The 26,973-nt window shown below is 35.7% G+C and overlaps 2 protein-coding genes across 2 annotated transcripts in view; one reads left to right on the top strand and one right to left on the bottom strand.

Moving 5' to 3' along the window:
- LOC121314542 (leucine-rich repeat-containing protein 19-like) overlaps positions 1-26,973 on the top strand; it is a 72,556-nt gene that overhangs the window by 33,884 nt on the left and 11,699 nt on the right. The gene's annotated exons all lie outside the window — the stretch shown is intronic.
- LOC121314535 (intraflagellar transport protein 74 homolog) overlaps positions 3,347-26,973 on the bottom strand; it is a 40,676-nt gene continuing 17,049 nt past the window's right edge. Inside the window, exons 10-20 of the mRNA XM_041247925.1 lie at positions 26,552-26,614; positions 23,675-23,818; positions 22,115-22,155; positions 21,268-21,347; positions 19,397-19,450; positions 18,804-18,901; positions 17,977-18,103; positions 12,335-12,498; positions 8,566-8,691; positions 5,122-5,182; positions 3,347-3,657 (exon numbers count right to left, since the gene is read on the bottom strand). Coding sequence (XP_041103859.1) covers positions 3,542-3,657; positions 5,122-5,182; positions 8,566-8,691; positions 12,335-12,498; positions 17,977-18,103; positions 18,804-18,901; positions 19,397-19,450; positions 21,268-21,347; positions 22,115-22,155; positions 23,675-23,818; positions 26,552-26,614 — 1,074 coding nt within the window. The 3' untranslated portion in view covers positions 3,347-3,541. The remainder of the gene's footprint in view (positions 3,658-5,121; positions 5,183-8,565; positions 8,692-12,334; positions 12,499-17,976; positions 18,104-18,803; positions 18,902-19,396; positions 19,451-21,267; positions 21,348-22,114; positions 22,156-23,674; positions 23,819-26,551; positions 26,615-26,973) is intronic.

Here is a 26,973-nt window from a genome sequence, read left to right on the forward strand (position 1 = left end):
TGGACAACTTGAGGTGAGATTCTGGGGTTCTTTCCAGCAGGGACCCAGCTCTTATCCTGTACACTTGGGGATGAGGGAGGGGCTCTTTCCCTTGGCTGACGGAACTGAGAAATACTGTACTCGACTACTCACTGTTCTGATAATGCTCAGCGGAAATCAATTTCATTGAAACAATAGTGTTATCAGAAGGCAAAGTTCCTGTCTCCATTTAACCCTTTCTGCTCTCTACTGTTTGCTTGGTGCATGGATGTTTTGATTAGTCACTCATTCATCCTGCTAGTGTCATTTTGTTTTTAGTCTTACCCAAGAGGATTCTTTCACATTTTTTTGGTTTCCTCACATGTTTTTTCCATGTCTTCTTTATTTTTTGCCAAGTTTGTTCAGGTTGATTCCTCTGAGTTTTCAGGATTTCATATTTATTGGAAAGTGTTATCTGAAAGCTGGCTTTCACTTTGGTATCAGCTGCACAGTATATCTGACAGTAGTTCTGTTTCTGTTGGTATGAAACTTTTTTAAGTTTAAATCTGAATTAACCCATAAGTAGGTGGTGGTCTGAGGTTGCCTCGGCTTCTGTTTTCACTCTGACATCTAATAGTGATCTTCTAAACTTCTGGCTGATACAGATGTGAGTTAACTGATTTTGTGTGCTATGTTCACACAATGTCCATGTAGTCTTGTGTACCATTTTGTGGGGGGAAGATACTTCTGCCGATGACATGGTTATTAAAAACACATAGGCAGAGATGCCAACTTCTGAATGAGAAAATAGTAGCACGTGCTGTGCATAACTTTGACATTATGGACTTTATTTGTGTTGATCAGTGGCAAAAACTCCTAATTAAGTCCATTTTGATTCCATGTTGTAACACAATAAAATGTGGAAAAGTCTAAGGGGGGTGAATACTTTTGAGAGCCACTGTCCCACTACAAAAATGTTCGTTTTACTTAACATATGGTGTTGTTTCTACAGGGCCACAAACAAAAACTGTAGGTTTTACACACCTTTAAAAAATAACGTTTGAAGTTCAAAAAGAATGTCTCTTTGTGAGCATCTGTTGCTTCGGCTGTGGTACAGTTTACAGTTATTTGACGTTTTGGTTTGTTTACATATAATTCTGATACAACATGTTGTACATTTGACATCCCAAAGTATATTTTTGTATGCAGAAAAAATTTCAAGTTGTGTTGCTAAAGTCCAATGTTCTCTACTAAAATCATGGAATCTGTGACAACCATGACTCAATCCCAGCCTTACTAATAAGCAACCAAGTAAATGTGCGATTGATAATGATAACAAGGAGACTTTTGTGCAGCTGTTTCTGAAGGACATCTAAACTGGTTGCTAAGCATCCCGGCGCAGAGCTTTTAGTACATCATTAAAATCAGTGTTGCCAGATCAGAGGTTTTCTCTCCAGATCTAGAGGTTTCATGTTTTTAGAGAATTTTTTATTTTTTTCTGTCTAAAAACATTTGTTCTCTAAGATGTATTTATGTGAGTCCTTTAACTAAGATGGCAGATGCGCTGTGAAATCATGCCAGTTGACAGCTGCAACCGCTGATTTCTATTTCTCCAGACATTCGATTTACTTTGACGGCCAGTGTAAGACCACTTCATGGGCAGCAGGTATTAGGGCTGCTAGGCCAACATCAAGTCTGTGATGCATAGAATTTGAGTGAGAGCCACAGGAGGCCTAATACCTGTTGCAGAGGAAATTTATTTAGTTGTAAGAGCTGTGTTTAAGTGTTTTGGCAGTCAGTGGAAAAATATATATATATATTTTATAAAGAGAGAGAGAGAGAGCATATTTTAGTGTATAACCTAGCAGTGAGAATTCTAGAGAAGTCTGCTTCACATTCTATCAGTGACTTTGCAGCATCATTACAAAGCATTAGACCAACTTCTTCTGCGTGGGACTTGTAGGACCTGTCTCCGTTAAATCAAAGGTTATGACCGCTCCATAGCTACACTTTATAAAGGCTAAAGCGCTGACATAATTTTGATTTAATCAAGGCCAGGTCAAGTTATTCTAGCAGCGATAGATATAATATTATTATGCATTAACCTCAATGCCTGTTTTTTTTGTTTTATTTTATATAGAGATCACATCTATATAGGTCAGAGCTTTTTAAACTTGCCCTATTTTGGTCAAATGAAATAATACAAAAATGCAGTTCATTAGCTATAAATATTTAGACTGAATAAAAAATGTTTAAATGTATTGGTTATGCAGGATATTTTGTTGGCATGGATTGTCCATACATTCAGTATACTTTGTGGAATTTTGTTACACTTAAGTGAAATGCCCCTATAAATATAAAGTTACCAAGCACATGAGGAATTTTAGGCATGTGTAAATTGTAAAGCATTATTAGAGTGCATGTATGTACAGTACTGCATAATTCATTCTTCCTGAATAAAAGTATATCATCACATTATTTTAACAAATGGCCCAGGCAAAGGGGTGAGGTATCAGACTAGGAGTTCAACAATCAAATCTGCACAGTAATTTATCATGTAAACTACACACATACATTGTTTTTCTAAGCATCTGCTGAACATATGATTATTCAGTCCAGACTTTTTAAAATATTTTTTTTCATGTTTTCAGCAGGACTAAATCTATTCGATTTCCATAATGTACTGCATGGAATGTTGTGTTACTGGGTTTTAAACCAATCTACTACATTTTTGTAACTCCCAATAGGATAATATATTTGGCAAAAAACAAAGCACAACCAAACCATATCCACTGCTCGGCAAAAAAATAGTGAGGAGAAATGTGTAGAAACTGAAAGGTCTTACCAACGTATCAAGGATTTCCTTTCCCAAGAAAGATAAAACCACTACTGTCAATATATGGTACTGTTGCTGCACACATTTTACAAACAAATCCACAGAGCAGGGGCTGGGGCTGGGGCCTTCCAAGTTCTATATATTCTTGTAAACGTGAGAAGTTTAGTTGGTGTCATCATAACCTTCATGGGCAGCTAAACACACACACACACACACATATATAAACAAATATTGGGACAAAACAAAAAATACAAAATGAACCATCCCATAATGTTAAGGGCACCGTTAAAAATAAATCAACAAATAAAATACTTGCTTATTACACAATTATTAGGCTATTTTCTATGACATGTTGATTGTTGGCTTACTAGTCACCCAAAGAGAAAGTTAGACTTAAACACTCAAATCATAGATTGAGGCAAAACAACACAATAATGTCACAGTGTCAGCGTTGCTGATAAAGACATTAGCCTGTGTTCTTGACTTTCAGAATAAAATATATTATTGCATAAAAAGTAAAAACAAAAAGCACACAACTAAATACATGTTACATTTAATTTTATTTAGGTTAAATATTGCATATAGAAATATATGTCTATGATTGAAAGAAGTATTTAGATAAAATGTTGAATGTACTTGTGGAACGTGCACTCAGTTTGTACTCTGTACACACATTTCAATGAGGAAACTGAAAAGTAAGTGGTTTGTGTGATGTCGTTGTATTCCACAGAGGAAGAAAGCAGCCTCTCAGTTCCTGGTGTTCTGTAGGCTCTCTATGAGGATCTTGTTGTAGTCTGTCACTTGTTTAGTCACATTTTTGACCACTGGCCGGTAGTCACTTTCCATTTCCTTAGTAGCTATGACTAATGAGAGGAGTTAAGGAATTAATTTGTCAATAAGTAACATTATAATACTATGGAGCCACAACTCTGCAGCATGATGAAGCCAGTGAAATGTTGTTGTTTTGTGTAATACTAGCTGAAGTACTCAGTGTTGCCCGGGGAAATTCAATATTTCAATATTTCATGCTTGACAAATTGGGGAACGGTAGCCTTATGGTTTCCTATAAGTTACTGATCTTGGGTGTCGTACAATGCACTCGGGCCCCTTTCCCTTTTTTTAACTATTTTGTTTTTGGTTTTTGCCAGTTTTTGTTCTTATTTATTTTTTGGTTTTGTGGGTTTCTTTAATTTGAGATACATGGCTACTGTAGTGATCCAGCAATGGGGTTACCAAATAAAAATAACCCGGAGGCCAAAATTTTGGATCCAAACCTAGCCCTCGACCTTCCCCTGGATGAAAGAGGAGGCCATGCAAAGTTTGGTTGCACTGGCTCCTGCGGGGTCCGAAGGCATAAAGGAATAGACAAACTTAATTCTTTACATATTAAGATATTACAAAAAATGTTCTACTGCTGTGGAATTACCAGACTCAGAGAAAGCGTTTAATAAGGTAGCATCTGATAACATTTCAAACAGTAACCAAATTCTACCAAGAGTGTGTGTGTGTGTGTGTGTGTGTGTATATGTGTGTGTGTGTGTGTGTGTGTGTGTGTGTGTGTGTGTATATATATATATATATATATGGGACTGTGTGGGCTTATTTTTGTAAGACACACAATTAACTATTTTCGTTTCTTCAATACTCATTGGCCAACCACCTAAAGACAGTAATTATTTTGGTAAAAATTATGGAAACAACAAATGACTTACAGCAAGACCAGGGGTGGGGATACAAATTTTTCCTCACTCCCGACCCCTTATTTACTAAATACCCGAGTATCTCTGAATAATCGTCTCCTCTATAAAAAATATGCTCAATATTTTAATGAGCAAGATATCTCACAAGTAGAATGGTATCCCAAAATGTTCTCCTTTTTCAAGGAAAGCAGTACAGCTGGAGATGGGGTTTGTGGCTTTATAACGTCACTCAGACTGCTTGCTCACTAAATATCAAAGAAAACACAGTAGTGTAAGGTTTAAACAAGAGCTATGCACAGCATTCACAAGGAGCAGGCACACAAACATGTTAGTTTAAAAAATGTTACATACTTTTATCTGCTCCTGTCTCCAGAACAATGGTGTGCAGTGACTCCCCTAGTTGAAAAACTGGAACGCCAATAGTCTTTTTGATCCCCAATTTTATGCACGTACATTGTAAAGACAAGCAGTACCCAAGATATGTCCCTCAATAACTCTGTCAATAGGGCATCAGTATAGTAAAAATGTTAATAATCGCCTATATTGACCATTACCTCGTAGACCAAGTAAAACAAATACGCAGGCTAAATCACTGACACAGACAAGCCAGTAAAAAAAAAAGGATACACTCCTTCATAACAAAATTGTTTTGTTCATGATGCTGCCACTTCCTCTCCAGGTTTGTTAGCTGAAAAGACAAGACAATATTAACATATAGCCTGTTCCAAGGAAAGAGTATTGAAAGCAGTAAATGACAAGGCTAACATGGTCCATTACTTGAATTATCGTCTTGAAATGTTTGCTTTTTTTTTTCTTCAAAAGATGGCAGATGGAAGTGTTATAATATAACTCTTGTGGTACATATAGTTGTAGTCAAAGTTTACATACCCCAGTGGAAATTTATAATTTCTAGAAATTTCTCAAACAAATAATTTTAGGAAAAATCTTTTGTAACAAAGTTTTGCTTTTGAGGATGAGGAAAAAAGTTACAAGAAATTGATGTCTACAATTATTTATTTCAGCAATTTTTTTGCAAAACTCCAAAAAATGCTAATTTAAAAGTATTCCTACTCTTTGATGCTATGATCGTATTGTCTACAAGGTGCTAGACATTTCAGTATGAGAATTACAGAACATAATTCTAGAAAGGTCTAGAAGAAGCTGGATTGTAGGTGAACATTCTTGGAGTATAAAAGGGTTAGGCACCTGTCATTAGCAAGAAGTCAATATGGGCAAAAGTAAACAGCTATCTAAAGAGAAGGATACAAGAAGATTTCCAAGCATTTGAGTATCCCAATTTCAACTACTGTTTCTGTTATCTAGAAGTACAAGACTCATGGTACTGTCACAACGCTAACTCAGTCTGGAAGAAAGAAGGTTCTTTCACCAAGAACAAGTAGAAGAATTGTGAGGAAGGTTAATAACAATCCGAGATTGACTGCCAAAGATATTCAAAGTGAACTGGCTGCAAGTGGGACTGGGGTTTCCATTTCAACCACAGGTCGAGTATTGCATGGTGAAGGTCTCAATGGTTGCAGGCCAAGGAAACTCTTAGGAAAACATTGCAAGGACAATCGCTTAAAGTTTGCAAAAGGTAATTTGAATGATGGATATGAGTTCTGGTCAAAGTTTTTGTGGAGTGATGAAACAAAAAAACAAAACAAAAAAAAAAATCGAGCTATTTGGCCACGCCAATAGTCGTTACGTTTGGAGAAAGTCTAGTGAGAAAGAAATGAACACCACACCTACTGTCAAACATGGAGGGGGTAATATCCTTCTATGGGACTGTTTTTCCTCTAATGGCACAGGCAATTTAGTTCCAATACATGGTAAAATGGATTTCATAGCATACCAAAAGATATTGGCCAATCATCTGAAACCTTCCGCTACAAAACTTGGTTTAAATCGCAACTGGATGTTTCAACACAACAACGATCCAAAGCACACATCAAAATCTACTTCAGAATGGTTAAAGAAGAATAAAATGAAGGTTCTGGAATGGCCTAGTCAAAGTCCCAATGTAAATCCAATTGAGTTGAAGATGGTTGTGCACAAGAGAAGTCCTCAGAATTTGAATGAACTAGAAAAATTTTGCGCTGAAGAATGGTCAAAAATCACTAAAGAATCATGCCAAAAGTAACTGCCAAACATCCTAATCGTTTAAAAAGAGGTTATTATTGCTAAAGGTGCCTCAGCTAGCTGTTAATTTCATTTACCTTGTCAGGGTATGAATACTTTTGAATTAGCATTTTTGGAGTTTTGCAAAAACCAAAAAAAAAATGCTGAAATAAATAATTATAGACATCTATTTCTTGTAACTTTTTTTCAGTCCATACAAATTTCCATTAGGGTATGTCAACTTTTGACTACAACTGTATATAATATGCCAAATTAACCCTTTACAGTAGCAGTAGTATTATTCAGTGTGTTTAGCAGAGGTTTAGAAAGTTATACAATTAATGGGAAAAACAGAAAGTCGAGAAAGAACAATGAGCCCAAATCAAAGACATTTTAGATTTTAAGGTCTGTTGGGGGGAAAAGTATTTAATTTTATGTTATTATTTTCATCTTCTAGCAAATGTTAGGCATATAAGATCAATGAGAGATCTAATATCAAATCACTTTTTCATATTCTGTGCTGCTGCATGAATATTTTTTTTAGCTTGACCTCATTTTGGAATCTCCTGCATTCATTCAAATCCAAAAAAAAAAAAAAGCTTTGTTCCAAGTTATGCAGAGCTTGATCTCAAAAAAGTAATTCTTAGAATGCAGCTGTAAAACACAGGTTTAAACACACTTTCTACTCTACACATTACAACTGTTATATAAACAGAATATGCCATGGATGCTCAAAACAGCCCGCTCGCCCCTAAGAGCACAGGTTATTTGGCTCATCTGTGGAATAACTGAAGTAGTCAATGAACGTTCATGGTGTATCCTCTATTGAAGTTATCAGTTAAAAATATCATCATGGGTGTTACACTGTATCATTATAATGCAGAAAAAAAAATCTGAGGCTTTTAAAACTTAAAGAGTGTTTAATTTGTTTACAAGGCTAATGAAAGGCAATTACTGAATGCAAAAACTGAATATTCAAATAAAATTAAAACACTTGATATTATTGCTAGTTTTCTTTAATCTACCATTTTATCTGATTTTCCTGTGACTGATTACAATCAGTGATATTGGAGCAAGTGCAGTGTTAAAATTATGAGGGAATATGTCTGACAAACTGTCTACTTTATACCTCGGAACGTCATCAGGAAGCTAACAGGGGTATCATTTTACTAGCAAGACAGTTTTCTGGCTTTATAAACAATAAAGTCAGTTCCTAAGGCATACAAATTCTGGACTGAAACAACAACTATCAAAATATAAAATGTCTTCTTACAAATATTGGGAGAATTTCTTCATGGTATATACATGTTATGTATTATATACAGTAAACTTGGAAAATAGTGTTCTATATAGTATACAATGGTGTTTTTGATAGGGTAGAATACAAAGGATGTAACCCTCTATCTCCTTGCTTTAACTTATGAAAGGTCATGTTTTTTATTAAGAAACAAATAAGTTAAAAACATAATTTCCTGTTGGGTGATATATGGTAAATAAAACCATATTCTTTGGCATCCCAACTACCAAATGGGAGCTTTAAAAATGGTTGATCATTAACGAAGTAAAGAATGGAAATTTGACTTCAGAGCTGATTGAAAATATTCTTGTTATGAAGAATCCAATCTTGTCTTTCTATGAGGGAAGAGGCTATGACTTCTGACCTTTCTGTGTTACTAAGTCAAGTATCTTTGAAATGATTAAAAAATAAAATAATTCCCGCATAAGTAGAAAAAACTCAAGCAGAAACATTTCTCCAAGACATCCCTACCTTAATCCAGAGCTCTTGTGATCATAAAATATGGTCAGTTGCCTATAAACTAACTGACTACTAAATGACTGTTACCAGAAAATGAATCAACAAGCATCTTCATTCAATAAACCAATGTGGTTGTGTGAGGCTGCAGAGTGCATAGAAACAAGAGATGATGTACTCCCAGGCAAAATGAACCTTACCTGTGCATGAGTCTCATTCTCCTGGAGCTGCATCTTCAAAGCTTCATATTCAGCATTCAGTCTCTGCATTACCTTCTTAAAGGTGTCCCGTCTTTTTGTTAGTGCCACTCTGTCATCCTGCAGTTTCTGAGAAACAAGGGTTAGAAATATGTGTATTATGCTGGAATAAGCAAGTATGAATTTTTTGGCTTGTTTTTTGGCTGTGTTTTGAGGCAACCCTGAATATAAAGAGCAAAACAGTCTTCCCAACATTCCAGAGAAAGCACACATTACTCTTGTTCCTGTTTAACATACACTCTTGGCAAGAATAAGTTGCATGTATCATAGTTATAGCTAATTGGCTATTACGGACAATATTTAAGGGTAAAGATTACCATCTTCCTGCTCAATTAAAAATAATAATAATAATAATAATAATAATAATAATAATAATAATAATAATAATAGGTACAGTATATTCCAAATAGAAAGCTGTCAATATTTACTCATGCTACATATTTTATTGAGGACTGCATACAGTGCTGAGGTGTGTGTCCCTGGTTTTACCACTAGAATAGGATAATCTGAACTTTATACAGACCAGTTTTGGGAATATTCTATCATATGTTAAACTTGGCTGAACAGGTAAAATGTTACAACATGCAGTATAACTGGGAATATAGGGTGTATGAAGTGAGCCAATTAATGGGTAAAATAGGCTTAAGTCGGGAAACCTGTAAGAAAACGATTCTGATTTGGTGTCGGCTCTTTTGCAGTTTGTAGTTGTTGAACTGGAATGCTTTGTCAGTAGCTTGACATCTCTCATACTATAGAAGTTCCTAGCACTCAGGATAAGAGGAGCATGTTCAATTAATCTAAAAAAAACTGCTTATTTCCCTGACAAATGCATGTTTTAAATTAATGTTTTTTTTTTTTTTTTTTTAATAGCCAGTAGATTCATTTAAATTAATTTATTTAACCATTATTTTCTGAATGCGTAGCATGTACCGACGGGCAATGCATGCTTTTTGATTTAAAAAAAAAAAAAAAAAAAGGATGACATTTTTATTAGTTTAAAATAGTAACACATGCCTTACTGCAAAAGTACTATATATGTCTTTGTCACAGTTCATGATATTTTACTTTTGGTTGAGAAGAAAAGGTTAACACACGTTTCCTTTCCAGCGCACAACAGCGTATAGAACACAATGGAACGTCAACAAGCTCTGGTTATTTTTCTCAGTGTACAGTACATTTTTTAAACTTTTCTTGGGGCTCTAGTAAATCCCTGAGGAACTCTCTTGTTGTTAAATTCAGTACTCTTAAATTAATTCTACTTTTATACTTTGGTTCGATTTGTAAATAATTATTAAACTATCCAACCACCTTATCACCTAAATGGATAGCCACAAGTCTGAGTCAGAAGCTCATAACCCACTGGTTCAAAAGCCTTAGAAAGGTCAATGAACACAGATGCCCATATGTCATTTTTATCCAAGGCCAAGATAATATCATCCATTACTTTTAGGATTGCTGTCACTGTGCCATGATTAGACCTAAACTCAGACTGCATATCACTAAGAATGTTATAAGAATTTAAGTAGTGCTTTAACTGTATATTAACTAGTGACTCAAATACCTTAGTCAGAACAGAGAAATTGGTTATTCAACTCAGAATCATCGCCACCCTTCAGTAATGGTGTAACAAATGCAGATTTTCAGGTTTCGTTTGTCAAAATTGATGCACTAAATATAAACAACAAAGTATTAGCTATAATATCAGCAGCAACTTTTATTAAGGATCAAAACCATCTGGACCTGCATGTTTATTTGTCCTAAACCTTTAAATTTCCTGTAGAACTTCATTGTACTCAGTAACTTATTGTCACAAAATACATCTAGCGAGATTGAATTGTTGCATAATAAAAGGACAACTTAATAACTAAATTTACACTTGTTTTGAAAGGCAATCCTGCATTAGAAAACTGTTGATTAAACAAATTCTACATTTGGACTTTGTCAGTACTTATGTGTTCTTCAAACTGAATTTGTTTTGGTAAAGCTAATAACTTGCTATTTGGCATTTTTATCGTTTCCCAAAACTAAGCAGAATTCTTCAGATTTTTGGTGGTTACTGTAAAAATCTTTGTATAAGTCTACTTTCTAGATATTTTTAGGGGGTCCTAAAAGGGCTTAGTGGTACGCCTTCTCAGGGATGGGCCGATTTGATGGTAGGACAGAACCTGAAGTCGGCCATCTCTAACCGACTCTATTGTGATCATCTCGGTTGCGGGCTGCGATTGGATAGACCATGGCACCGGGCTAATCACAGGGAGGAGTACAAAGGGGATGCAGACACGTGAGTACAGCCCCTTACACTGAAAGTCAGAACGCTGCTGGGTTTTGTTTTTATTTTGCGTTGCAGACGAGTGCTGAAGCTACAGAGCCAGCACTAACCCTTGGAGCACCTAACCCTGCACACGCCCTCAACCCATCCCTGTCTCAGCTCTGGAGCCGTGCCTGCGCTACGGGACTTGGACGTATTATTTATTGTTTTGTTTGGGACTGCAACCCACAGTCTTACATTCATGTGCAAAATCCTAGTTCAGGTCTACTTGCAAAGCCTGCTAAGGTTTGTTATGTCTGTACAACCTAAGGACCAGGACTAGGCTCAACATTACCAGAAACCATCAGTAGTAAAATGATACATAAATGCTTATGTACAGTATCTTTGTGGCCAAAATACATAAATCTCAATTCTCTTAATAGTCAACAAGCATGTTAGCCTATAAACATAATGCTTCAAAACATGTTAGAAACAACTAACATATGTAACTTGAATTAGGCGGAATGGCCCTTAGTTAAGTTAAATTCAGTTTAAATTTTGCAGACTTTTAAAATCAGCTGTCTGGGTTTGTTGCTACATGCACAACGCTAAGGGCTACAATAATATTTAACAGTGCATACATCATCTTTTCCTAGTGTCAAACATTTCAGCAAAACATGCACCCTGTTTAAGGATAAGGGAATACTACCCCTGCTCTGGAAATGTTACTTTTGGTCAACAAACATGCAGACAGCCCCATCAACCGACTATTTTCTCTGGTGATATCATTTGTGACTTGGGATGGGGATAATAAACTCTATTCTATGCATGCTGTTTCTGCAAAGGACACATTGACTGATTTCCCTGAGTGGCTGAAGCAGGATTACTTTCAAAATCCTCCTGCTTGTCTACAAGGCCCTTCATCACACAGGTCCAGAGTATCTCTCCAACCTGCTGACCTACTATGTCTCTGCACGCAAGCTGAGGTCCTCTGACTCAGGCCTGCTTGTTATACCCAAGCAAAAGTGCACCACACTCTGAGAGTGCTCTTTTAGCTTCATGGCCCTGGCTCTCTGGAACTCTCCCAGCTTTAGTGCGTGTAGCTCCCACAGTCGCTCGCTTCAAATCAACTCTCAATTCCCACTTTTTACTGTCTTTCAATGCTCTTTAAGCCCGATATCTTTTTAGCTGTTGTCTAAATTGCTATTTCAAGTTTTTCACACCATCTTATTCATATGATTCTGTATGACACACACATCTACAATGTTTAGAATTCACATCCTAGCCTTGTAGTTAATGTATTTGCATTGTATTTTTATTTTTTTTTTACTGTTTGTATTTAATGTATTATGCATTTATCCTCACTATCTTGTAAAGCGCTTTGTGATGGTGATCCACTATGAAAGGCGCTATATAAAATAAAGATTATGTTAACACAGCACGTGCTGTTCTCTCTAAAGTTACCTTCTTCTTATCTTCCCCTGCTGACTTCAGTGCCTCTAGGTTACTGTAGGTGACTAATCCATCAGTCATCTGTTGAATCTTCTCCTTCAGAGTGCTGAGTTCTGCATTTATCTTGCTCTCCAACTGTTCAACTTTTTGTAGGTCCTGCTGTAGCCGCTGGCTCTCTGGAACAGTCACCAATATATGTGTGAGTTTACATATAATGACAGAAATTCTACTAACAAGATTATGTAGCAACAACAAAAGAAGACACTGATTTTATGGTAAAACTTACTGTACAAGAAAGTCAATTAGAAAAAGACGTATTCTATCAATATAGCTAGTAGCCAAATGCTACACAATCATAAGGGTCCCTTAAAAGGTATTTTTATTTTCATTTTTTATTGTTTTATTTTTACATTTTAATTTAGTCACATTACAATTTTAACTTCAATTTAATAATAATAATAATAATAATAATAATAATAATAATAATAACCAGCATAAAAAGCTGGAAACCAATGTTTTGTAGTCATTGCAGTGCTATGGAATACCTTGATTTAATGGCATACTATTCAGAGCTATATAGATCACTATTCTAGCACTTTATAGTTTAAAGCACTTTTAAAGCACTTTATAGTTCCCACAATACTTGTTCCCATTACCACCCCCCACAATCCTTTTACACTAAAGGCATTTTTGTTTGACATGAAAAATGCTTTGCTCCTGCAGGCGAACAGCAGGAAGAGGATGTAGCCCAGTTCCTCTTGATAAGATATGAAGTCTCTGTTAGGAGCAGACAGTGTGTACACAGCAGTAAAAGTGCGAGACTCTGCTCAGCTGACCTCTTTATCTTGGATAAAGAGTCCCATCAGCATGTTTTGTTTATTCTCTCTAGCGTCCTTCTGGTTTTTCATTTTGTAAACTGAGGATTCCTTCACCTTCTATGAATGTCAGTTGCTTGAGACTCTTAAGCAAAACTATCCTGATGTACAGAGAGAGTGCCTCTTCAGGATTTTATAATGCCAGTATTGGATGAGGAAAATCATGTGTTAGTTTGACTGGGAGGAGGATAAGGTAAAATTCGACATTAATTCAGTGATAACCTGCACATTAAAATCCACATTATTAACTCTTTCTTGCAAATATTAGGTACTAGGAAGATAAGCAACTTTCCAAAATGATTTCCACCCATACAATTGTCTCAGGACTACTGTCTGACCTTGGATCTCATTAGCCTTATACTAACTACTACTACTACTACTACTACTAGACTATTTTACAAGAACTATAATAAACCTGAAGGCATGCTGAGACAACCCACTTGGCTGCAGTTTGTGCCTGAAAAAGCATTTGAAGAGAGTTAGCTGCCTTGAGTTAAATGACACTAATGTTTCTTATAATCCCCTTTTTGTTGGAAATAGAAAAACAGTTACACAGACATACAATACCCAATTCCAAGCCGAATTAAAAAATCAATTTGGAACATAACACTTCACTAAATGTATTGCTAACTGTGGAAGTGCCGTTGGGTCTTTTCATGTAGCAAATTTCCTTTGCACCTAGTTTCCTTATTGTCAGAATTGGTATGTTGCACATTCAACTGCTTAATAATTAAATACCTTTTTTTTTTTTTTTATAAGAAGTCAAATACAAAAGGTAATGAATGATGATGTTTATTTTTTGGTTACATACGCTTGAGTGATGTTAACCTATAGGAAAGACTGAATCTGAATGCAAACCCCTTTTTTTTACCATAGAAATGCAGGGTAGTAAGGTTAGGGGGTCTGAATTAAGAACTACTGTAATAACCTGTGGTTCCCACTGTTATAATGTTCTTCTGAGTAACGACAGGAAGCAAAGCTTGGGCCAATAATGATCTGAGTGGAAAAGTCATTTACTGCTAGCATATGATTACATAATTAAAAACTTCTCAAAATTTGTATAAAAACAAACTGTGGTGTTCTTTCTTGATATATAAAACCATTCACGGCAAGTTAAAGAAAATACACTTTTTTGAGAGCCGCACATTTTCTTATAAATGTTGACAAGGAATGTGTTTTTGTGTGGTTCACAAATACTTTTCCTGAATATTCTGAAGAATGTATAAAACTGTGACATGTGAAAAGGTGGTCTTGTGGTCCCTATGGGCATTTTAATATAATATAACTGTATTAATCAAATGCCAGGGAAGATAACTATATAAAAAATCCTGAGACGTGAACACATTTCTTTATTTTCTCCTCCTCCTCATCTTCAGTTACATTCTCATTTTCATGGAGTTGGCTAGATGTGGATTTTCCAAATCCAAATGCAAATAGATTTGACTGTTGCTTCAGTTTCTTTGACATTTTATTTAGGGTAAGTATAAGATATTTTAAGAATTGTTTTTTTTTTTTTTTTTTGTATTTCCCGTACTTTCTAAGCTGATCAGTCCGAGCGAGTCAGGGAAACTCAATGGCCTGTAGCGATGTAGCACTCCTGCAACATGGACATTTTCTATTATTTTTTAAAAAGCTGTGTAGTTATTTTAAACCCCCATGTCTGCCGTAAGGCAGGATAGACACCTCAACACTCCTTTCGTCCCTTTCGTTTAAGATTTACTGTTTTAGATCGCCACTTTTTTCCCCACCACAGGCTACCAACTCCCCTCAACACTAAAAAGCAATTGCATAGTGGCTGTTGATGAGAAAGCAATGCCTTAAGTACAGTGACTTAGAAACACCAATAAGAAAAACATTATACTATATAAACTGGTACGTAATGTTATATTCTGCATAAAAGACTAGAACAGTAAACTAGTGCCCATCGAAAAACATTGTAAATTCTTTCTGATGTTTTCTTACTTACTGTATTTCTGTGTTAAAGTATGCCCTCACGTTAACGCACATACTTACTATAACTAACTTCGCTAGCTAGTATAGTATTACTTACGGTGGTACAAAAGCAAAAAGGTTAAAATAGGTTATTAAAATAATGGATTCGGTAACATAAAAAACAATTAAAGTACTAAACTGTATAAATACAGATAATTAAATATTATAAAGTTTGTTTAAAAAATAAATTGATCACTGAAAGATTTAATTATACAAAAACAGGTTAAGTGCAGTGGATTTATTAATCCAATAATAGAGAAAGCATTTCAATAAATAAATAAATAAATATACTATCATACTTCGAGCAGTTTTGTGACGCAACACTTTCACATGCAAACCTACGTTGAGACAATGGTTGCGTTCTCGTATCCCAGACCTCGCAGCACCGGCTGCTGGCGGCTGCTGGCTGTCTGACGTCACACGCAGCTTTTAGAGAAATGCTTTCTCCAAACCTTGCAGCGCAACATATATTTTTTAAATTTCCTATATTTACATTTGTCTGGATTATCTATCTATCTATACAAAGTCAGTTTGATGTAATTCATTAACATTGTAACATTATACCTGACTTATCACGGCTTTAGTACATTATGTTAGTTTAATTCATTCATTCATTTAATATAGCAATGACAAGGCTGTTCATGGCTTCATTGTACAGGACAGTTAGAAAGTAAGTTTACCACATCAACGATATGGTGAGTTGATGTGTTAAACTTACTTTCTAATCACCCTGTATAATGTTAAGACGTCGGTTGACTCTACTAACAAGGGGGCAGTAGTAGTTTTAGTGGATATTTGCATTACGATTAGCAGGTCACTCATGATCTCTGCATCGTCTTTGGTTCACATTGGCAGCCAGTCTCCCGAAACCACTTTTCAAAGCTGCACTGGTGATTTCTATGGATGGAGTTTAGTGATGTCATGCAGCATCCCTCGAAGAGAGCGCATCTCCGCGATTCTAAGCGGAACTGCAGGAATCTGCACTACAAGAACTCGAGCACTGCATGCATGTCTCTGATTACAGATATAACAAGAATATTTTTAACAGCAAGGCGCAATTAAAACAATGTGGAACAATGGTTCCACAATTTTCAAGGCTTTTCCAGGCCAATCCGAAAAAAACAATCAAATTTAAGGCTTTGAGGCCTTGAATAGTGCTAAGTGAAAATCAAGGCTTTTAAAAGTTTTCCAAGTGCCGTACGAACCCTGTACATAACAGGAAATTATTTTAGTATAAATAGTTGTCTGTCTGAACACCTCTGCAGCTAAAAGGCCGATTGCCTTGTCTGTTTTTTGAGATCTGATCACTACTTCAAGCATATTGTGCTCTAAAAGACCACAGTTCCGTTTATATCACTTGTTTCTGCTTCGACCACCTAGATACTTCTTTGTAGCAATACATGTCTTCTAGAACGTTTGTATCAAACGTTTGATTTAGCATTCCTCTAAAACTGCTTTGATAGGCTATATTTTTTGCTAGGATTGTTAAAATTGTCCATATTCTAATTAAGCTACAAAAACGACTTCCATTAAAAATCTGCAAATGTATACTTGCTCAGAATAACATATAATCTTGGAAATGCTACTGGTTGCTATTTAGCATGTTGATAAGACACATGTTGGGTGAATTGAGAGGCTGAACACAAAAGAAGGAAATCCTTGGCAATGATACAACAGCAAGCTAAGATTATTTGCTAACTACATCCAGTAAAAAGGAGGGAGGCAATTAGCAGATGTGTGACAAAAGTTGGTAAAGGTCGCCCAGCATCACCCAGGTCCCCCCCCCCCCCCCCCAAAAGGATTTTGGTTTTATCATCAATGAGGTATAATTAAACAGATCTTGTTATTTAATGAACGCAGTGAAACAAAATCAGTGTTAGACTAATTGTTGCCAACATTGATATTTGTCATGTTATAACTAGGGGATTCCCTTTAACCCTTTATCAGCTGCAAAGGCTGCAAATGCACCCCAATGTGTTTGAAATGAAAATTTCTCAATTCCTTGAAGATCCTGGGATAACCTTATATGTGATTAAACATTTAAATAGATTATTTTTACTTTGATGCCAAGTCTTGTCATTTTTCCATCTTCAGCTAGTTGCAAAAACTGAGTCATTCATTATACTGTATAGGCTGCCACGCGCAAGGAAGGTGGGAAAGATGTAGAAAAAGTGTATCATGTCTAAAATGATTGATTTAGCCCAATAGATACATTTTTTTAGCTCTACGTTTTCAACGTTTGCTCTGTTCTCTTAGAATGAGCATCTATATGTGTAATACATTAATTTCTACCACTGTATTTGATAACTGCATTCTATACAGTATCCTGCTTATTACCTCCTGTGTGCTGTAAAAAAAGATGTACCACTTTTGACTTGTAGAATCGATGCCTAAGACGACCATCGACAAGACTTTGATAATAGTTTGATTAGATTTCTTTTTGTTTTATTATTCAAGGGTTGGAGCCCTTGATGTCTTTTTTTGTTCTTTTTGCTGCGCACTATGGTTTTATTTTGCTAAAAAAGACTAAAGCTGCTTTGTTATTCATAATGCGACTTCATACTGAAGCACAGATATTTGTTGACGAATTGTTTGTTTAGGTATTTACTACATGTTGTTCCATGTACAACATCATATTTATTTTTGTAGTTTATATTTGTGACATTAAAAACAAATTGATATACTACGGAAACACAGAAGATGCCACTCCAACCCCATTTATGATTTCCCTGCTGGTTTCCTATAAATGCCAACACTTTCTGAACACACAAGCTTTCTAGATCTCACCTGAAGAGAGGCCTTTGGCTGTGTTCTGGGATTTATGCATTTCTGTCTCCTTGAAATTGAGGTCCTCTTGCATGGATTTCAGTTCATGTGCCGTTACATTCGAGATCTGCCTCAACCGGCTCATATTCTGAGGGCAAAATAAATAAGTATGTTGCCTCAAGAAATGAGTAAAATATACACTTAAGTTATTTCTTAAATTTTAATATGATATACTTCCTCTATACTCACTAGAAGGCCCTCGCTATCTTCTAATTAATTGTATAACTATCACACTGCACAAAGACTATTAACATCAACAACCACGACCACCAGCTCAATTTATGGTATAACATATCCAACACCTAAATCACCTGAAAGAGCTAGGGCTTACTTTTCCCCATTCAATTTTGGGCTTTAAATACCCCTTGAAATTCTTAAAATAACTAATTAGCTTGCTGTGTCACCTAGCACCCTTATTGTAAGGAAAAGGATGTAATTACAAGCTGGTATTCATTTTACAATTACTACATTTAGATTTTTTTTTTTTTTTTTTTTTTTTTTTTTTTTTTTTTTAATATAAACATGTTTGAGTGTATTAATCGTGATTAAATGAGATGTCTGTTTGAGGTAACACATCAACTGCCTAAAGACGTTAGTAACAGCTATTTAACAATACAATACTGTATTGAGGTGCTCTTAATAAATGACAGCATGTGAGAAGAACCCATAATGTCCGCCATATTGGTGTTATCTGGCTGCTATGAAAAAATAAATTGTTAAATAATGTCTGAAAATACTTTTAAAAAAGCAATGGGGTTTAGAATAAAAGGTTGTGAAGTAGCACTTACCCTGCTTGTATGTTCCAGAAGTGCAACAATGCTGGCCTCGACCTGTGCTTTGCGCTCCAGCTCTTGTGCTTTATTATCTTCATATTTTTCCAGGAAATCTTGAATTGGAAATTATTCAATAACAATTATTTAAATGTACTGCAGTCAACAGTATACAGTATACAACAGTATACTCATTCGCGGTCTGCCTTTCACAAAAACTTAGAAAAACATTTCAAATGTACAAAAACACGTTAGCTGTATAAATGATGTGTTATCTACAAAAAGTGTAGAAAGAAAATCAGCTATAAATGAAGACGGGAAATAATTTAAACAATACACAACTGGGCCTACCTTTGTGCCCTGTTTTTACTGTATGTGAAGAAGTACTTACAAAGTTTCAAAAAGGGGAACCTCATTAGTAAGTTACAGTAGTCAACTGATTAGTTGTAATAGTTGTGGCAATACCATTAATTTGCCATAAATGTGCCACCACCAACCAACCCCCAATGCTAGCAATAGGTTTGGAGATATTTTTAGGTACACTTTTCACTTTTTAAAATATCAATGCTTATTTTCAAAACTAGCAAGTATAAACTGAGAGTTTCACTTACTCTCCATCGCCTCGTCTTTTCTCTGGAGCTCTTTGTACTTCTGATGTATTCCCCCTGCGGATACATAAATTATCCAATACAATTACATGTATTATTGTCAAATTGAAATGTATTAAACAAATGTGTGTGTATATATATATATATATATATATGTTTACAGGAACAGCAAGTACTTTCACAGATTGCTTCAAGTGTATCTAAATACACTGGTAAGTTTACTTCATTACTGGATGCTACTTGTTCTTACCTTCTAAAGTTGTATGAAAATTAATGAATGGGAAGTTGAAGTGGAAAGCAAGTAAGAGTAAATAAAAGAGAGACAGGGAAAGAGGGAAATGGAAGGAATGGCAGAAAATGTTGAGCATGACATTCTAAGTACCAAAAAGTTTGTTTTGCACATCAGTTTGTTTTGTACAAGGCCAAAACTAAGTCTAACAACATCCAAGAGATGCTGAAAAACAGTAAAATGGATAACCATCTTACAGGGCACATAAGGACCTTTTTTATTTTATTGTGTTACATGTTCCCCTGTGTTGCTTCAATTGCTTACATAACCTTTAAATTGCAGTCCCTGCCTCAAGATGGCTTACCATGTACCTGCATTGACCTCTCAGAACTACATTTCCCATCATCCTGCTGCTCACTGGTAAATCCATCTCAGGGGCTGTATTCACAAAGCTGACTTAAGTTGCTTTTGCTGACTTTGTTACAAGTCTTAACTTAGACCATTGTTTCTGTCCTTGAGCAACGTCTTCACTGTCTTCCACTCAGAGAAAGCCGTTGCTTGAGGGACAGATTGATAATTTTGATAATTTAGCTTTTTCACTGGGACTTCATTATGTCATGTAATATAAATAATGTAAAATGTATATATTTTACTAAAGGATTTTCTATCAAAAAGATATTATAATTGATATAATTATATGGTTAGGCTCTCACTGATTACATAAGTAAAACAAACAAAAAAAAGACAGTACTGACTTCTCAATTAAGTCTCGCTAAAAACTTACAACGGGGTTCCCCTGTCTACAAAAACATGCTTAGGTCAATTGTCATGTGGATCACCATCAAATAAATCATCTGCTATCGCCTGTCGAGCCATGGCAGAAAACAGAAAGTTGTTTCCATGGCAGATCTGTACTTAAGCTTCCTTCAGGGTAGTCTTAAAGTTAAGACCTTACTTAAGACCAAAATTCCGTTAAGATTCGTTTCTGAATAAGACAAGTCCAAACTGATGACTTCTTAGACTTCAGTCGGTTTTGTGAATACAGCCCCAGGTACATATGTGAGAAGAAGGAGGATGGAAAATGTAGTTCTGAGAGGTCCATGTGGGTACATGGGAAGACACCTTGAGGTAGGGAATGCAATTTAAAAGTTTAAAAAAGTGGTCAAAATGTAAATAAAAATGAATTTAAACAATATACATACCTTACGTAAATAGCTGTAGCAACACATGGGAACATGTAACACAATAAAATAAAAAGGTCCTTATGTGCCCTTTAAGGTAACCAATCATTTGAATGATTTATTATAACTTTAAATGCATCTATGTTACTTAACATTGTCAGTATTGTACACGTATTTTCATCCCTCATCATATGCTCAATTACCTGTATGTTCAGTTAATCTTTGGGTGATTTCCAGAAAAAAGAGTTTCTGCAACTATATCCAATTCAAAGGACAAGGCAATCAACAACAAAGCACTCCTACACACCATACCTGTGTTGGTAGAATCAGGGTTTACAGGTTTCCCCTTAGCTGGAAATTAACCTTTAACACTCTTTCACTAAGGAAAATGTTTGCTACCTTCCAAGCCAACATCTACAAAGGTTCAAGATAAATTATAATCAAGACAGGTAATGACAGCTTACCTTGCTGTTCCTCCATATCATTGTCTATGTGCCGCATTTCCACATTTACTTGACTAACTTTCTCTCGTATTTCTGTCAACCTAAATAAGAAAACCAACGTGGTTACATTAGCCCATGCTGAAAATATAAGTCATTGGCTAAGATGTTGAAAAATCTGCATTGCTAGGGAGTAACAGAAAAAAGGCACTGAAGACTGGACAGAATTTCACAATCCAGGTAAAAGGAAGAAGTGCAAGTGTAACAGACAACATAGAAGTATGGCATGTAAATCATAAACTATCTGTAATCTTGTACAGTACCAGAAATTGTGTTTTAAAATGAAACTACATGTTTGCTATACAATTTGTTTCTTTAAAAAATGCACCTACAGTGTGATTGGAAGATGAATGGAATAATGTCATTATCTGTATTATTATTATTATTAGTAGTATTATTATTATTATCTTAGGAGACACCCTTATTCAGGGTGACTTACAGTTCTAGAATACAATAAAATCAGTAGCAAGAGCAAATTCAAATGTGAGTAAAAAAAATGACAGTAAATAATTACGTTTGATAGTGATTACTAAGAGCTAAGGGCAGTTAAACTTAAAAATATTTGGTTATAAGAGTAAATTCCATTAAGAGCAAGTAGTAAGTAAAATAAATGGATACAAATGATTTCAAATAAGGTTACCTTTAAGAGTAAAATCAATTACAAGACACGGAAAGTATAATTATAACAGAACAGTAGTAGAATACAGTAAAGTGTGGAGCAGTTAAGCACAAGTACAAGATGATTCAAGTACTGATACAGTTGGGTGCCATATAGTCCAGTATAGTGGAGAGTTGTAAGGTTTTCACTTACTGTCTCTCCATGCCAGCTATTTCCTGGTTATCTTCTTTAACCTAGAGGGAAAAAGAAAAACATCTGGAGTACTTGGCAAAACAATAGTTTAATCATGGAGATATTGCTTGATTTCACAGGGCTGAGATGTAACTCGCACATTGATTGACTATCCAGCACTGTATTGTAGTACCAACAATTATTATTGTTCACATTAGAATAACTCAACTTTTACTTGGGAGCGTTTGCCAGGAGAAAGAGGATTTCACACAGTCAATCTCCTTTATAAAGTATTTTAGCTTGACGCATTCAACAAATATGACCCTAACATTGTGATTTGCGGAAAACATCTATTTATTTATTTATTTTAAATTTTGCACTTGCTGATGGACTTGTATAATTATTCACAATTCCTCCTACAGAGGAAAAAATACTTGTGATTAACAGAATGAGAAATTTTTTTTTTTCCCTCTCGCAACTCCAGTTTTAAATTTCACTCTTGGGCACTACTTGTTGTTAAGGCTGAATTGAGGGGAAAAAATCCCTGCAACTGCCCTTGCGAAACTTGCATATGTTGTGAACATCAGGCCCATAGTGTATCCAGACCATGCTCCCTCCTGCAACAATGCTGGTGCTTTTATTGAAATGATTGTTGTATTGTAGGATCACAAAACAAGAGGGAACATGACCTGTATACACTGCAATGTTTACAAGAGAAATGTTCCTTCTCCTGGCAAACGTTCACCCAAGAGTGAATACAAATATCAATACAATTGGGATTATACAAAAAAAATATTTTGCCGTTATGGACAATGCAGGATACAGCTCAGTTAAAGGTAAGCATTATAGGGATCACTTTCTGTATAATGAAAAGCTGAGAGGAAAGAGGTTAAGTTATATATTTATATAGACTAGTAAATGGTTACCTAGATAACACTATGTAACACAATTTTTGTTCCTGGGTAGTAAGTGTTATTTCCTAATTGCGTATGCCTCAAAAGTATAGAAAATGGCTATTATTCCCCACAAACTTTGCTTTTGTGACCAGGACAGTGATATTTCAAAATACCACTATTTCCATTGAGAAAACGGGCAAATGTGTGTCTTCGTTCACATAAAGTCAGAAAAAAACAACATATGAATCCAAATTAACATGTATTTACACTAAAGTAATACAAAAATGACTACAAAGGATTTAGAAGCGAGTAGTTTTTTGAGATTTACGATTATATTGTATTTGCAGTATAATCGTAAATCTCAAAAAACTACTCACTTCTAAATCTTTTGTAGTCATTTTTGTATTACTTTAGTATAAATACATGTTAATTTGGATTCATATGTTGTTTTTTTCTGACTTTATGTGAACGAAAAGACACACATTTGCCCGTTTTCTCAATGGAAATAGTGGTATTTTGAAATATCACTGTCCTGGTCACAAAAGCAAAGTTTGTGGGGAATAATAGCCATTTTCTATACTTTTGAGGCATAAGCAATTAGGAAATAACACTTACTACCCAGGAACAACAAAAAAAAAATTGTTACACGGTGTAACCCTAAAAAGAGGTAATCAGTGTTTCTCACCTGCTTCAATAGCCTCTCCCTCTCTTCCTGGGGGGATCCCATGGCTTTATCCTCAGCAATCATCTGGCCTCGACGCAACTCAAGCTCTTGTAGCTTTTCATGCAGCAGGACTGCCTCCTGCTTCACCTGAGAATGGGCTATCTCCTGAAAGACAAAACAGTTGTACTTGAACAAGGGGATTCAGGTTAGCCTGCCTTTTCATTTCATTAAATTAACTTCAAACTGCGTTAACAACATACATTTCAGAACAGTGTAGTACCATCAATTACCCCGTGTAACAATTTATTTATTTATTTATTTTTGTTCCTGGGTAGTAAGTGTTATTTCCTAATTGCTTATGCCTCAAAAGTATAGAAAATGTCTATTATTCCCCACAAATTTTGCTTTTGTGACCAGGGCAGTGATATTTTGAAATTTACCTATTTTTCCAGAACATTCCAGATAGATTCAGTGCTGAGTAAACTTGGAGTAACTTCTAGAACTTTCCAGTAATATAAATAGTAGTATAAATACAGGGGCCTTAAGCCCACCAGTTCAGTTTAGTTCCAGCTGCCTAAGTGGATACATAGCTGCATTTTTCTGAGATGGCATCAAGAGGCTGCAATGGTGGCATTCCTGATGGGTCTCCAAGGCGGTTTTACCAAGTTTCCCTGCTATCTTTGCCTTTGGGACAGTAGGGACACCAAGGCGCACTACCACAGGCGGGACTGGCCACAGCAGACCGAGTTCCCTGTGGGGAGGAACAACGTCAAGTGGGAGCCACTGGTGGACCCCCGGAAGGTACTGATGCCACTACTGCACATCAAATTGGGCCTTATGAAACAATTTGTCAGAGCTCTAGATAAGGAGTCGGCAGCCTTCAAGTACCTTCAAGACTTCTTCCCTAAGCTGTCTGAGGCAAAGGTCAAAGCCTGTGTCTTTGTCGTACCACAGATAAAGAAGATCCTGGAGTGCAGTGAATTCCCCAAGAAGCTCACTAGTAAGGAGAATGCGGCTTGGAACAGCTTTGTCGCAGTGGTTCGGGGCTTCCTGGGCAATCACAAGGCCGAAAACTATGTGGAGCTGGTTGAGACTGTTGAAGGGTGACTCAGGAGACTGGTGAAGAACTACGGCACAATGGGCTGTAGGATGTCCCTCAAAGTCCATATCCTTGATGCTCATCTTGATAAATTCAAGGAGAACATGGGAGCGTACTCAGAGGAGCAAGGCGAGTGCTTCCACCAGGATATACTGGACTTTGAACGCCACTACCAAGGACTGTATAACGAGAACATGATGGGAGACTACATTTGGGGGCTGATTTGTGAAAATGATTTACAGTATAATCGTAAATCTCGAAAAACTACTCACTTCTAAATCTTTTGTAGTCATTTTTGTATTACTTTAGTATAAAAATACATGTTAATTTGGATTCATATGTTGTTTTTTTCTGACTATGTGAATGAAAAGACACAAATTCACCCATTTTCTCATTGGAAATAGGTAAATTCCAAAATATTACTGTCCTGGTCACAAAAGCAAAGTTTATGGGGAATAATAGCCATTTTCTATACTTTTGAGGCATGAGCAATTAAGAAATAACACTTATTACCCAGGATCAAAAATTGTGTTACATAGTGTTATTAGTGTTCATCACCTATGAAATACATGTCTCAACTTTTACTTGGGAGCGTTTGCCAGGAAAAAAACAGCAAATACTAAACAAAGACTCCGAACGGTCCAAATGTATTTCATTATCCACCACAAACAGCCAATCTATGCTTTTCACAGACGAAAGCAACCAGCCTGTCAGCTCGACGAGCTCAGACAGCATCTTTCAACAACAACAAACCGAGACATGGACAATTCAGAAATATTAAATCTACTCAGATATCTTGCACTGTCCAGATAAACTATAAGCAGAAAGTTTTGTGTTTTTCCCCCCCATGTATATATGTGATCCTTTATGAACATGAGACTATTTTCATTCCTTATCTAACAGCGTGACAGGACAATCATTAAATGTACATTGAGTGAAAACTACAGTCATGGTTTAAATATTAAATATGTTTTAATCAAACATTAAAACATTACAAACATTTGTCTCAGACTATGCACACTGGAGAGCTTTATTTCTGCAATAGCATGTCGTTTTCTTTCTTACCATATTATTACATTGCATTTGCAGACTTTAATACTGGGTTATCATTGTATATGCGATGCTACCTTAGACACACCCGCAAGAGCACCACATGCAGGAATCCCACACTGTCAGGGGGAAATCAAACCAAATTTAAACAGGTGATGCAAATCTGTGCATTACCGCACAAACTTACAGTAATAAAGTTACAGGGGGCAATTTCTACCTGCTGTTTTCTAACAGCCCCATACCACGTGAGGATAATAAGTGATAAGACTGTTTACAGTGCAACTGTGTATTAAAACTAGAGAAAAGGCAATACTATTAGTATTCACGTATTAAAAATGTTTGTGTTTAAACAGGTCCATCCCCAGAAGGGAATACAAAATACTATGTCAAGGTGTAACTTTTTAATTACATTACAACTTTGTTTCATTTGTTTTACCCTCTGGTTGTTAATAACATTATGAAGTCATATTGCGATTGGTTTGTGACTAGTTTATTGTCCTTATCGTAAACCCAGTAAACCCTACCTTAAACCCAGTAAACCCTGTGAAATGGGTAATTTAGGAGAGACGCATAGCTGTTTTAACACTGAAAAATGCTAAGAAATAAATATTTCTGGAAGGTTCAAGCTCTTTGCACCACAAAAATGTTCCAGTACAAAGATTATAAACCCTTCCAGACAAGGTCCACACACAACCTGCAGTAGCTTTGCTCAGGGTTAAGGAAGCATTCAATAAATGCATTAAACTCACAGCCTCCAAAGTTTCCTTCCTTGCATTAAGTGTATCAAGCTCCTGCTGAAGAGAATCCATCACCTGTAAAATAAACATTGCATGTAATTACAGCAATGATAAAATTAATAGAAAATTAATCTGGGTTAGTCACATCATTGTTATACTGTAGTTACACTATTTATTTTTTCAATTAATTTCCAAGAACATTGCATGTTATGCTACCACAAAGCTCAATTTCTTATGTGACAGAAAGCTGCAGTATTTTTTTTTTTTTTATCTATAGTGTGTACTTGAAAAATCTGTATTGAATCTTGAATTTAAAAAAAAAAAAACACACACAAGCAAAGAAACAAAAATTGCAAAGGAGGGCATTTCTAAAGTTGTTCGTGTTAATAAAGTAATATATACACACACACACACACACACATACATACATTATA

The sequence above is a fragment of the Polyodon spathula genome, chromosome 1 (assembly GCF_017654505.1).
Source record: "Polyodon spathula isolate WHYD16114869_AA chromosome 1, ASM1765450v1, whole genome shotgun sequence".
NCBI lineage: Eukaryota > Metazoa > Chordata > Actinopteri > Acipenseriformes > Polyodontidae > Polyodon > Polyodon spathula.